The sequence below is a fragment of the Lonchura striata genome, chromosome 22 (genome assembly GCF_046129695.1).
Source record: "Lonchura striata isolate bLonStr1 chromosome 22, bLonStr1.mat, whole genome shotgun sequence".
Lineage (NCBI taxonomy): Eukaryota > Metazoa > Chordata > Aves > Passeriformes > Estrildidae > Lonchura > Lonchura striata.
Genome location: NC_134624.1, coordinates 6,918,817 through 6,932,579, shown reverse-complemented (window position 1 = coordinate 6,932,579; position 13,763 = coordinate 6,918,817). Strand labels below are relative to the sequence as shown.

General features: G+C 52.4%; 1 protein-coding gene across 1 annotated transcript; it reads left to right on the top strand.

Moving 5' to 3' along the window:
• Window positions 1-4,933: 4,933 nt before the first annotated feature.
• FAM78A (family with sequence similarity 78 member A) lies at window positions 4,934-13,435 on the top strand. The gene is made up of 2 exons (XM_021543511.2): window positions 4,934-5,506; window positions 12,798-13,435. Exons 1-2 carry the CDS (start codon window positions 5,244-5,246, stop codon window positions 13,324-13,326), a joined length of 792 nt encoding a protein of 263 aa, XP_021399186.1. The 5' UTR covers window positions 4,934-5,243; the 3' UTR covers window positions 13,327-13,435.
• Window positions 13,436-13,763: the final 328 nt, after the last annotated feature.

Genomic DNA, 13,763 nt, shown 5'->3' with positions numbered 1-13,763 from the left:
AGTAGGTTGGAAATCCCCCATGGATGGAGAATTGAAGGTGGATATTACACCGAGGAGCAGAACAGCCACGTCTCTCGGTGCCAGTGGCATTTGTCTGCACAACTGTCCTGTTACAGAGGTCAGTGGGTGCACAGGTAACCCTGGGAACTGGGCACCCAGCTGTCTTTAAAGGTCTTGTCCAAACTTCACCGGGGAGTTTAAGTGCTAAATGAAAGGTGGTTCTTAGGTTTCCAAAAATAATAACACAATTTTTACATTTTCTTTGCACTTTTATACATAGCTCTCAAAATTCCCTCATGAACTGTGCTCCCAGGCTGTGCACATCTGACTAGACCATCCAGGTGGCAGCAGTGCTTGGACAAGCAAGGAATATAATATACATCAATTTATTTTTGGAACTTATCTCTGGTCAAGGGAGGTGATTCTGCCCCTCTGCTCTGGTGAGAACCCACCTGGAGCGTTGCATCCAGCTCTGGGGTCCCCAGCAGGAAGGACAAGGACCTGGAGTGAGTGCACAGGAGGCCATGGAGATGCTCCAGGGGCTGAAGCTGCTCTGCTCTGAAGCCAGGCTGGGAGAGCTGGGGGTGTTCAGCCTGGAGGAGAGAAGGCTCCAGGGAGACCTTATTGCTCCTTCCAGTGCCTAAAGGGGCTCCAGGAGAGCTGGAGATGGAGTGACAGGACTGGCTTCACACTGACAGAGAGCACGGTTAGAGGGAATATTGGGAAGATATTTTGTACAATGAGGCTGCTGAGGCCCTGGCACAGGTTCCCAAAGAAGCTGTGGCTGCCCCATCCCTGGAAGTTTTCAAGGACAAAGTTGGACAGGGCTAGGAGCAGCCTGGGATAGTGGAAGGTGTCTCTGCCAATGGCTGGGGGGTTGGACTAAATGACCTTTAAAGGTCCCTTCCAACCCAAACCATGTGATTCTGTGATCCCAGTGGGAAGAAGAGCTTGTTCCCTCCTCAGGCATCCTTACCCAGCCCATAAAACACAACCTGTCCTGGCTCAGGTACCACGTGGGGCTGTGGCTGCCCTTAAATCACAGAGGAGTTGTCACATCACCAACACCCAGCAGCTCCTGCCTGATCCCTGGCTGTGCTGCCACTACCAGGGCAGCCAGCAGCCCATCCCTACCTGCCTGCCCTCACCCCACTGCCCAGCATGTGGGAAATCTCAGCCTACCTGACATGGGCCAGGCAGAGAACCATCAGCACTGCTTCCACCTGGCTGTAACCATCACCTCCCAGTGCCTGGCCTCCTGGATTTTCCCACTCACTGCAAATGTGGGGCTCTGCAAATATCAGTGGGCAGAGGGATAAAGGCACTGGTGGCCAGGACCCTGCAGAAACAGCGAGACTCCTGCCCAGTCTGGTGCTGGGGATGCTGAGCTGCAACAGAACGTGTTCCTCAGGAGCTGTCAGGGGTTAAAAAATACCTTGAAAGCCCTGGGAGTGAATTTAATCTGGTGCCTGTCTCTTCTGCTGATGCTGATATGAGGGAATTTCTCTGCCTCAGCCTCCCCATGAGACTCCAGCCTTGCACTCCAGCCCCAGTCCTGAGCAGGAAGGGATTGGAGGAGAAAGGGCAGCGTGGGGTGGATGCAGGGCCAGCAAAACCCGTGTCAGTGGTGGAGTGGGAAAGGAAAACTGCCTGGTCTCTCCTGCAGCAGGGTGAGCTGTCACTGACAGTCCCAGCTGGAGAAACTGAGCTTGGAAGGGAAAAATCCCTGATCCCACTGAGGCCACGACAAGCCCCATCCTGCAAACCGAACCCAGGCGTTTATAAATATCCCTGTAGACAGGCTCCCTGCTCCGGCGGGGCTATTCCAGTCCTGACACACGATCCGCAGGGCTCATCCAGCACCTGGGAGAACGCCCAGACAGACAGACAGACAGACAGCCAGACAGACAAACCCGGCATGCCCCCCGTGCCCAGCCCGGGCTGTGCCCAGCCCTGCAGCGCTGCTCGCCCCGGGGCTGCCGGCCACAATTCCCCGCACAGCCGCGGGGCCAGGCAAACCTCGCTGGGATGCGGGTGGGACAGGAGCGACAGCGCCATCCCCTCTCTCTGCCTCCCAACCTCTGCCGGCAGCTGGCCAAAGAAGCAGCGCTTGTAGCCAAAGTGCAGCCAGCAAACCCTGCACGGGATCCTTCTAGGGACAAAAATATAAATATAAATATAAATATAAATATAAATATAAATATAAATATAAATATAAATATAAATATAAATATAAATATAAATATAAATATAATAACTGGGTGGGATGTGCTAATGCCTTAATCACTCACAGCGGCGTGACAGAGACAGGCACGACCAAAACCCAACAAAAACTCCAGCTGAAGAGCTGATTTAATTAGAACGAGATAATGCAATTTCCTAGTTGACCAGAGCACCAGAGACAGCCAAGTTGAAGCAAGACCTGGCTGAAGCTTCAGTGAAACTAGAGTCGCAGAATATGCAGTTTCACCAGACTCATGATGCTCTGGGAAACTGTGACAAGCTTGTTTGAAAAGTGTGAAAGAGTCTTGGAAATGTCAAAGGATTTCAGCACCTTCTGGAGGCTGCTGGATATTTCATTCGGAAGATGCTAATTTCATTCTTCCTGGTACTACATGATAGTAAGTGGCTTGTAACTTGAGCAGGTTCTTAGTGTTTCTGTCACAGGACTAGTGACTAAATTGTGCCTCTCACAGCAACTGGGAAGTTTAAAATAAATATTCCTCAATGCTTCGAGACACACATGAGGAGGAAAAACATGACAATAAACTGTGTTTTTTCCACTTGCTGTGAGTGGAAATGAGCAAATCTGCCTCCCCTCGTCCTGTGACCTTTGCTTGTTAGGATCACCTGGTAGCTCAGGTCTCTCCTGCCTGCTAAGGGCTAATCCAGCCTGCTGAGAGTGCAGGGTGCGAAGGACTAAAATACATTTACAGCAGCTCTGTGCTGCTGTGCCACACCACAAGCAGCACCAGCAATAAGATTTTTACCTCGTTTCCTCAGGTTTCCTATTTAGAAACAAGTGACACTCACTCAGCTGATGAGCTGATGTCCATCAGCTATTGCTGAAACGCCAAAAATTTCACCTCCCCTGGTGCTCAGATCCTCAGCCAGCTGATGGCCAGCAGCACCAGCTGGCAACATTACCCCTAAAACTGCCTGTAATAGAAGTTTACAACTTTCCTGCAATCCACTGCTGCCTCAGACATTTCTCACTCCCTGTTCCAGCTGCTCCCAAGTCCCACTGCTGCTACGGAGAGCTTTACATTATTCCTTGCTGGAATCACAGTCCGTCCAACCTAGGGCTACAGGTTCTGCAAACAGGGAAATCTTCCCCTCTGGTGCCCTTTGGTTGGTACCAAATCGACCCAGCACGCTCCAACCGGGAGAGAAAAATCTTAATCCGAAAACCCAAGAAAAAGCACATTGCAGTGAAATTAAAAGATAATAATAATAATAATAATAATAATAATAATAATAATAATAATAATAATAATAAAGGGGGGTGGGGGGGAAGGTGTTTCTAAAATAAAAAAAAAACTACATTACCCACAATTCACGGACATGTGGGAGGAAATGCTGGGTTTTTTTGTTTTTTTTTTTTTGCAAAGGAGGTTTAGCTTCAACAGCTGCAGTTTAAAAGCGAAATGCAGGGGGAGGGATGGGACTGGGGGAAGGAGGGAGGACAGGGCGGCGGGGGGGCCCGGAGCCGCAGCCGGGGCCGCCGGAGCCGCGGGCATGCGGCGCTCCCTGCCCGGGCAGCCGGCGGCACGCCCGGGGGCAGCGAGGGGCTGCGAGCGAGTTCCCGCAAAGTTTGACCCCGTTGCCTTTTTGATGCCGCGGGAGCCCCCCCGCAACCCCCGGCGAGGCTGAGCCCCGGGGCCGGCGCCGTCCCCGGGTGCGTGAATGTATTGCGGGAGAGGAAGCCTGCGGCAGCCGGGAGGCGGAGGCACCGATCCTGCTCCGCTCACCTCCCCGGGCAGCCAGCAAAGAGGAGAAGGGGGGAAAAAAAAAAACAACCCCAAAAAAACCACCCAGCGAGAGAAGGAGCCTCCCCCCCGCCCCGCGCCGCTGCTCGCCCCCGCAGCGCAGGAGCCGCGGCTCGGCGGCGCGGCCGGGGCTCGGCGCGGCTCCCCGGGATGCTGGGACGCCCTGCGGGGCCCACGCGTGTGCGGGGCAGCCCCGCCGCCCGCCCATGAGCCCCGCCGGCTGAGCCGCAGCCGGCGAGCCCGGGAGCGGCGGCGGCAGCAGCAGCAGCAGGAGGAGGAAGAGGAGGAAGGTCGGACACCCCTGCGGAGAGCCGCTCGCCGAGGAGGAGGAGGAGGAGGAGGAGGAGGAGGAGGAGGAGGAGGAGGAAGGGAGCGGCGGGGCCGGCGCCCCCCGGGCCGGTGCGTGGCGGGGGATGTCACGGGCGGCGGTTCCGCGGCGCTGAGCGGGCGCGGAGCGGCGCGGCCCCGGCGGGCGGGGGAGGCTCCATCGCCGCCTGCCCCGCTGCGCTCCCGGAGCCGCCGGCCCCACCGGCACCGCGGCCGCTTCCCTCTCGTCCGGCTATTTCTAAGGAGAAGAAAAAAAAAATATATATAATCCCCAAAGCCCAGGCGTCGCTGGCGGAGGAGCCTCCAGAATCGGAGATTTGGCGACTTTTTGCATTTTCCAGCCGTCGTTTCTTTCTGTTATTATTGTAATTTTGTGCGAAAGGAAGTTATGAACAACTGCAAGTCAGGAAGTGGAAATCCACACCGGTTGTGACAAGCTGGGGCTAAAAACTATTTCATTATTTATATAGATGTGTCTATCAACATTCTGCTTTTCATCCAAAGAATAAAGGGAAATACCGGCTAGTCCTATGTTTGATGGTGAATGACAGACTGCATCTGAGCAAAGGAAGGACTAAATATATCAGCTGAGAGCACCACCTTTATTTATTGAACTCAAGAGACTTTTTTTTAACCCAAAGACTGTTTGAGCAAGAGATTTAATGGGTCATTAAAAGGGGAAAAAATTTTAAAGGCCCTTTTGCTTCTGAAGCGCAGCTAACCTCAAAAATAGAAGCAGTACTTGTAAGACAGATACTCGAATTAAGGCTTTACGTGATGAATTTTCTATCCTATGGATATCAGTTTTGAAATTACAAACCAAGAAGATCTGTAATTGATCTAGCACCAGATAATTTCAATGCCTAATATTCCCCAGGATTGCTGGAGTACCCTAGGAGCTGCGTCAGACTGTACTCGGGGTATGCCATGGGCTGTATTCAGAGTATTAGCTGCAAATCCAAAGTTTTCCGGGAAAGCATTTCAGTGATTGAAGTCAAAGCCTCCATTGATCCCATTCCCACCAGCATTGACGAGTCCTCCAGCGTGGTCCTGCGCTACCGGACCCCTCACTTCCGAGCCTCTGCCCAGGTGTTGGTGCCCCCTCTTCCCAAGAAGGAGACCTGGATCGTGGGCTGGATCCAGGCTTGCAGCCACATGGAATTTTACAATCACTACGGGGACCAGGGAATGTAAGTATTTCCCAGAGCGCGTGCGGGTGCGTTTGCCTAGCGGGAAGAGGGAGCGGGAGGAACGTGGCCTGGTTGGGAAATAGTGGATTAAGCCAAAAATTATAATCCATGTTTCAAAACCCAGCCCCTCTGAAACTTAACAGGACTTTCCCGTGTGTTTAAAATACAGGAGAGCCCTTTCAAAGCAGTGGGTGTTCTTCTCTTCAAGTGGGAATTTGCCCAAGCCCCAACCAAACCCCACTTGTTCTGGTAGGAACCCAAAAGCAACGCTATTCCACAACAGCTTTTGGGCTGCATAGGAGACCCTGAAACCCTGGGAGCAGCCCTGCCACAACAGGAACCCTGCTTTGATACGTGTTTGACATCAGGGGTTCTCCTGACCTCCAGCTCCTCTTGCCTGCATCCCTCCCCATCCCAAAACTGCACATTGAGGAGCCCCGGGGAGAACTGAGGGCTGACACTTGTGGCACGGAGCCGTCCCTGGTGTGCTCTGCTGCTGCTGCTGCTGCTGCTGCTGCTGCTGCTGCTGCTGCTGCTGCTGCTGCTGCAGTGAGCCGTGGCTGGCAGCTCGGTAGCCCACCAGCTTTGGGAGCACATTGAACGTCACAGGAGGAATCCTGCTTGCTTTGCCCACAGTAGCAGGCAGCCCACGGGAAAGCACAAGCTGGATTTAACCCCTTGGTAGTTAAACCACCTGCATCACCTCGGAGCAGGGTGCGAATTTCACGTCACCCTCCTTTATGGGTAATGTGAAAGGGAATAATATATGGGTATATATGTGAGGTGGGAGGAATCCAGGGGCTGTTTGGCCACCAAGAATCCTCGTGTTACTGGTCAGAAAGTCATAGTGAGACAGGAATGAGTGAAATCAGAATGTCACCTCCCTGCCAAGAAAAGTCATCTCTCCCCAGTCCCTCACCAGCTTGTTCTCCAGACGTTGCAGGCTTTGGCCCACAGCTACATCAGCCCCAGCACCTGATCCCCAAAAGCCTGCACAGAACAGCAATTCTGCAACTCAGGGTGCTGGGCAGCGCAGGTGCAGCCTCCTGGTGCTGCACAAACGTGTCTGTCCAGCCACGGGGCCAGTGGCTGGAGCTGCTGATGCTGCTCAGTCTCTGGGGGCGAGGGAGGAAGGACGGGAAGGTCAGGTCTGAGAATCCTCTCCCTGCTCATCCCAAGTGCCCCGAGCCAGGGAGATGCTGGCTCAGCCCCTGAGGGTCAGTCTGGGCAGCTTAAAGCATCCCTGAATGAGGAGTGCTGAGGGAGGAGGGGGACAGGGCTGGCTGGAGAGCAGGAGTGACTTAATGCAGCGTCCTCCTGACAGCCTGAACATCTGCCTGCACAGCCCGGCCCTCCTTCCCTCCCCGCTGCCTCCGAGCACACGGCCTCAGCATCCCGGCATCGCAGCGACAGCCTGCGAGATGCAGAGGGAAGGGCACAGCAGGAGCAGCCCGAGGTGACAGGCTGCCCCTCTGCTGTCCCCGTGTCCCCTCTCTGCTCAAGCAGAAACTTTCCTGAGAGCTGAACTGGCACCCGGCAAACAGCGGCAGTGCAGACAGGCTGATCTTGATTTTAAAAGTATTTACAGCAGGCCTGAAATCTGTAGGCTTTCTTGGCTCCAACAGCATCTTTAGCAAGGACAATTTGTTGCTCAGATGTTCCCAATTGTAGGCCTTTGGGATTTGCATGTGTAATTCTCAGGCTCATTTAGGAATCCTGTCTTTAGCGACCAGCTGCAAAGGAAAATAGAAAAGTCCACTTCATGTAAATACAGCTCAGATGCATTGAAATAGAGGGGACTGGGCACAGAGTGATGCTGCCAGTGCTGCTCTAGGCTGCAAACCTCAGCATGGCCTTTTATTTCCCTGCACCTGAGTTGCCCAAATGAGGATTTGGTACAGCCTGCCCTTGCTGGAATGTTTTGGGACAAAAAAACCCAACCAAACAAACAAACAAAAAAAGGAGTAGTAGCTGCTGCTGTAAACTGGTAGAATTCAACACTGCAGCTATGTATGAGAGCTTTTAGATAGAAAATCATGCAAACAAAGATTTTTTTTCCTCCTATGAGGTTCATTGACATTTAACTGATACCAAAAAAAAAAAAAAAAAGTTATCCAAACACAGGCAGGAATTGGTCTGTTCCTGTACTCTCTTTCTATAGACCCATTGCCATCTGAAGGCTATAAATAAAGGCATTTAGGAGGAAAGGCTCTTCAATGCCATTGAAACACGGGCTTGGAAGACCATTACAGAGAGAGAGAGAGAGAGAGAGGACACAAACCTAAGAGAAAGGATGGGCCAAGGCTTTAGCTGGTGCAACTCGATGTAATCCCACTGACCTCCACAGAGCTGCATCGATTGATGCCAACAGAGTCCAAACTTTCCGTGGTAGGGAGAGGCTGCTACCACATCCATGTTTTTAACCCCTGTGGTAACCAGCAAAGAAAAACCCCCAAATAATCAAAAATCAGTCATCCAACTGAAGCACCAATACTTACAGCAGGCTTTGGATTAATTTTTCACTTCTCTGCTGGGAAGTTGTTATCTGTGCATAAGCTGGCCATTACATTGAGGATGGAAACAGCTGAGAAATACTGGAGCAGATGGAGCTGTGCATAATGCTGCTATAGGGATGGGAGCTACAGAGGGGATAATTTAGACACGCACGTTTAAAGTGGCACTGACAATTTGGGGGCTAAATGCAGCATTTTTAAATTTAAAGGGAGAGAATTAGAGCTCAGCTAACACATAAGTGCTGGCATTACTTTACGTGTGAGTCAGTAGATGCTGCAGGGAGCATAAAAACCACCAGCATGAGGATGTGGATGTGCTCTCTGACCCCTCTCTGTGCAGGGCTGGGGCAAACTCCTGTGCACCCCATGGCTGGTATTGCTGTTCCTCCCATGCAGGATTTTACCCTTGTCCTTAGGGAAGGATGCTGCTGTGCAGAGGGAAGCATCAGGATCAGGCCAGAGCTGTGACTTGTGCAGGAGCAGCTGGACCAGGTCCCTGCTGGCATCTCCTGGGGTGGATGCTGGTTTCTGCACCTGGTGGAACCTCTCAGTGGCTGGGCCATGCTGGAATGGCATTATCCAGCCTCCTTCATCTCCATGGAGATGTGCAAGAAGCTGTGCAGATGGAGATATGCAAAAGAGAGAGATAAATAAATTGGAGTTGGAATATGATCAGCCAAGAATCTGGAGAAGTTTTCCTGTGGATGTTTCTCTCCCTGGAAGACCTGATGGGGCACTTGCATCCTTACATCATCACTTCATCTTCCCAGGCATCTCTCCCTGGTGAGATTAAATCTTCCATGCCCTGCAGCAGGGACATAATGAACTCAAATTGTCAAGAGAATAAACCCCCAGTCCTCAGGAGGGAGGACACAATCAAAAAAACCACAAGGCTATCTTTTCCAAAGAAAGTGAAGGGAGGTCAGTTCGCTGAGGGAATTTACCCCTCCAGGGATTTAGAGGAAAAGGCTTTGCTGCCCTGCAGTGGCCCTGGATCCCACTTGTGCTGTGAGCACCCACCTTAGCCCAGTTACATGGGTTGTCCACTTGGACTTGAGTCTGCTCCCCTAAACCAGCAGAAATTGTTCCCTTTTTCCTAATGCCAGTTTTGTGCAAGCTCTGTTTCCTGACCCAGCCATCCAACACTGCTGCTGGTTCAAGACATGAGGCAGGAACACACAGCTGGAGGGTGGGAGGAAGAGGGACCACAACAGCACAGCCCTGTCAGCTGGGGAACAGCATCTTAAATTTCCTTCCTGTCCTTCACTCTAACCCTGCCTTGACTTGCCTGACGTGCTGGAGTAGGTGAGAGAGGCACTGTAAAGGAGAATTTAAAATTAAGCAGCTCTGGCTATCAGGTTTTCTTTCTCCCAGTGAGTCCCCAGTGCAGGCCATTGGTGGAGGGAGGCAGGAGCAGGGATGGAAATGCCTGAGACAGTTTCTCTACACCCACACATGGCCCTGCTCCCTGCACCAAGCAGGGGCTGTGTCCCAGAGGGGCTGCTCTTAGTTAGGGAGCTTGGAGGGGAAGGTGTGGGAAAGCAGAAGGTTGTGCAAGTCCATCTGGCCTGTGACTAATTAGGAGCTGGCTTTAAGCAATTAGAGCTGAGGATGCAATAGTGCCTGGTGCCTGTCTGGAAAGGTTACCTGGATGTTCCCACACTGCTGGATGCCCAGGGCTGGAGGCTGCTGTGCTGGGTTTGCTGTCACTCCCCTGGTGGGTGCTGTGGCTCTGACATCTGGGAGCTCAGGATGAGCTGGGGGATTCGTTCTGTGTGACAGAATAGGGAAAAAAGTGTCTGAATGAGAACTGGGAAGCTAAAACCTACATAAAGCTGCTTGCTGTCAGCAGCAGGGCTCCGCTTCTACCACAAGAAATAGCTCAAAGTTCCTTCTGGTAGCAAGAAGACATTTGTTAAGAGAGTTTTCTTGGCAGCTCCAGGCTTTGGTGATGCCCACATTGGCTCTGAAGGTTTCAGAAGAGGCAGAAACAGGCTTGTCAGTGTTATAAGGCAAAACCTACTGATCTTGGAGCTGATCAGTGAACCCATGAAACCAGATAGCTTGGTTTCTTTTCATGCCTCCTTCCTGCTATTGTCAGCAAAGTGTTTACTGGGCACTTTCTGGTGTCTCCTTGGCTCGACACTACCAGAGAAAGATGCTGATGCAGCCAAAGATAATTCCACAGCATTCTTTCCAAAATCATCCAGTTGTTGGCATATTATTTAACATGGACACGCTCTGCAAGCAGAGGCTGCCAGCCTGGCTGGCACAGAGGCTTTGCTGGAGCATCAGGCGAGGGGCAACCACATGCAGCAGCCACTGTGCAGCCTCTGCTCTGCTCCAGTCATGGGATCATCATGAGGCCTCGTTTTTCTGCTTGTTCCAAGCTGAGCAGATGAAGCATGATGGTTTTGAAACCCTGGGGTTAACCACACTGGCTAGAATTAGGCACAACGTGCTCTGTGAAGAAACACAGGCTGGTTTCTCCTTCCCCATTCCTGCCCACACCTTTCCTCGAGCTGGGTGCCCTCCTGGGCCACCCTGAGCCCAGCCACGCTCAGCTTTGTCCTGGGATGCTGCAGGCTCTGCAGGCACCATCCTGCTCAGGCCCTGACACAGCTCCACCTCTGTGCTCTTGTTTAAATCCTGGGTAAATCCCGAGATGCTCCTGCAATTCCTTCCTGACCTGGGGCACTGGGAGTGAAGATAGGGACAAGCAGGTGTTAGAGGACCTGCATTTTCTGAGCATACTCTGCCACGTTCTCCTGCCATTCACCCAGCAGCTCTGATCTGAGTAGGCTGGAGCAGCCCAGGGGGGTTATCACCCTCTGTGACATCTCAGCTCCTGCTTTGGCACCTCGGTACCTGCAGAGATGCTGTGGCTGCACCACGCCTGTCACCTCAGAGTCAACCTCTGTCACATCTCAGCTCTGGGTGACAGCCAAGCTGAGTACCAGCCACTGTCTGAATGGAAAGTAATCCTAAACCAGCGGCTGAAAGGGAGAGAAGAGCCCCCAGATGGGGTTTCGGGAGGGGTGGGGGCTGCAGAGCAGGACCTCCACTCATCCATCGGTGAGGGCTGGGTCACCCAGCATCCCCAGAGCCTTCCCAGAGCCTTTCCTGAGCCTTCCCAGAGCCTTCCCCTGCTCAGCTCTGCCTGAAGGGCACGAGGGGTGGTGAGCCAGGATGACTCCGGTTTGCAGAGCAGAGCATATCAACATCTCTGCAGTGCACAAGGGTCCTGGCAGGACTGCTCAGGGATCTCCTTTTGGCTGCCTTCACTAAAAATTTTCTTCCAGGGAAAGGACTCCCTCTGCCTGCTGGCGATGAGCTCGGGAGGAAGGGATTGCTGCAGCCTCGGTGCTGTAGCTGACAGCAGCCTGGGAATCTGTGCAGGGAGATGTTGTGCTTGCATAACCCCTGGTCCTGCGGCTCGGAGCATCCCTGCATGCCCCGGTCCTGCTGCTCACAGCATCCCCTGCTCCTGCTGCTCCCGGCATCCCTGCACCCCCAGGGCACCCCACGTCCTGTCTCACACTTCCTCTCCCGCTGGGGAGGTGTTTGCCAGGACCCCCTGCTCACATGAAGAAAAGATAAATGAGACCTTTAAATCCCCCATGGTATCCTCTAGCCAGAGCCAGACACAGCTAAGTGCTGAACGATCCAGTGGGTACAAACATGGAGGCACTTCACGGTCATTAACTAATTAACAGTCAAAACAGCCTTATGAGGCTGTCACATCAGCCCTGGCCAGAGCAGCTCATGCAGAGCTGTGTAAGAGCCAGCCAGGCCGACCAGCACCCCCAGCCACAGCCTCCTCTGCAATCAAGGGGCTATTTTAAGCTGCAGCACCAGACTTATGAAAGGCTTGGACAGTCACCCTGACCCTGACGAGCCTCAGGGCGTCCCCTCTGTGTCTCTCCAAGATAAATCGTGTCCCAGCCTGCAGCAGGGAGCCACAAGGCTCGGGGGACTGGAGCACAGCCAGTCCTGTGGAGGGGTCAGGTACAAATGCCACTGCTGCTGCCACCCTTCTGCCACCTCAATGGCTGGGACATCATCCCTGGCTGGTGAGGAGTGCTGATTCATGACCAAGAGGGAGAAGGTAAATGAGAGGCACCTCTGCCAGCCTGGTTTTTAAAAGACTGTCCTTAAAACAGCTGCTGTGCACTGAGCAAGTGATCTGTGGTTGTGCCGTCTCAGAGCAAACATCCAACCCTTCTTCTGAGACATTTACAGCAGTTTCCTTCTATTGGCAAATCTAATAGTAAAAATTAAATTGGAAGTTAATGAAAAAGCCCACTGCAAGTTGTGCATCAGCAGTACAAGGTGGCAGGGGACTGTTTTAGTTTATATTCCTGCTTGGAACAGTGATCTTTCTGTCCCTCCCGCAGGTGAGCAGCGCGGGCAGTTTTACAAACAGCTCGAGCTCTCTGATGACTGTAACACCATCCCCAGGCCAGAGCCTGGAGTGCAGCCCTCGAGCTGCCTCCTTCCAAGGGCTGCAGGAGGATGGGTTACACTTCCAGCGCCAGGCACACAGCGGGGAGGGACAGTGGCTCATCCACAGAGAAATTCAGGGGATGAGCGGATTGAGAGCAGGCCTGATGAGAAGCATCCTGCTTTTAATGGCAGGATGGCACAAAGGGCACAAATTCCAGTAAAAGCTGGAGAGGGAATGCATCCACAGCTCTTCCCTCTCCTTTCCAAAGTCCAGCATGTTTCTAAATTAATTAATTAATTCATTATCCATAATTTGCTATCGATTATGGCAGGTCAAGTTGGGAGCTTCCAGATCTACTGGACGGTAAAATCCAGGCCATCAGTGACTCAGATGGAGTGAACTATCCCTGGTATGGGAACACCACAGAAACCTGCACCATCGTGGGTCCCACCAAGAAGGAGTCCAAGTTCAACATCAGCATGAACGACAACTTCTACCCGAGCGTGACGTGGGCGGTGCCCGTCAGCGACAGCAACGTGGCCAAGCTGACGAGCATCCACCGGGATCAGAGCTTCACCACCTGGCTGGTGGCAACCAACACGGCCACCAACGAGATGGTGACCTTGCAGACTATCAAATGGCGCATGAGGCTGGGCATCGAGGTGAACCCCAGCAGGCCCCTGGGGCAGCGTGCCAAGCTGCAGGAGCCCTCTGCTCAAGAGCAGCCCCAGGTCCTCAGCAAGAATGAGCCAATACCACCCAGTGCCCTTGTCAAACCCAATGCCAATGATGCTCAGGTACTCATGTGGAGGCCAAAGGATGGAGCACCACTCGTGGTGATACCCCCAAAACATCGATAATACACGCCCGGCGTCCCGGCACGAAAGGGAGACAACGAAACCCGAAGCAAAACAATCACTTAGGTATTAGGATACACACGTATAATCTGAGCGAAATCAAAATGCACTTTTTATTCATTCAACAAATGCAACCATTCTACCTTCTCCCATTGGGACGGATTTCACTGTGCTAAAGCTAAAGAGGAGACCTTGGACTGGGTCTGTCTCATCACTGGATTCCTAAGGGAAGAAACTAACACTGATGTCTACCCTAGAGCTTTTTATTTTCTTCCCTACTTTAGTTCCCGTTTGAACTTTAGTCTCATTAGCTTGTCCAGAACTGCCCAGAACAATAAGAACATTTTATTTGGGATTTTAAGAATATTTTTTTTTTCTTTTTGTTTGAGAATGAAACAAGTTCCTGGAGCAAAAAGTTGACTATTTAAGATAAGGTATTT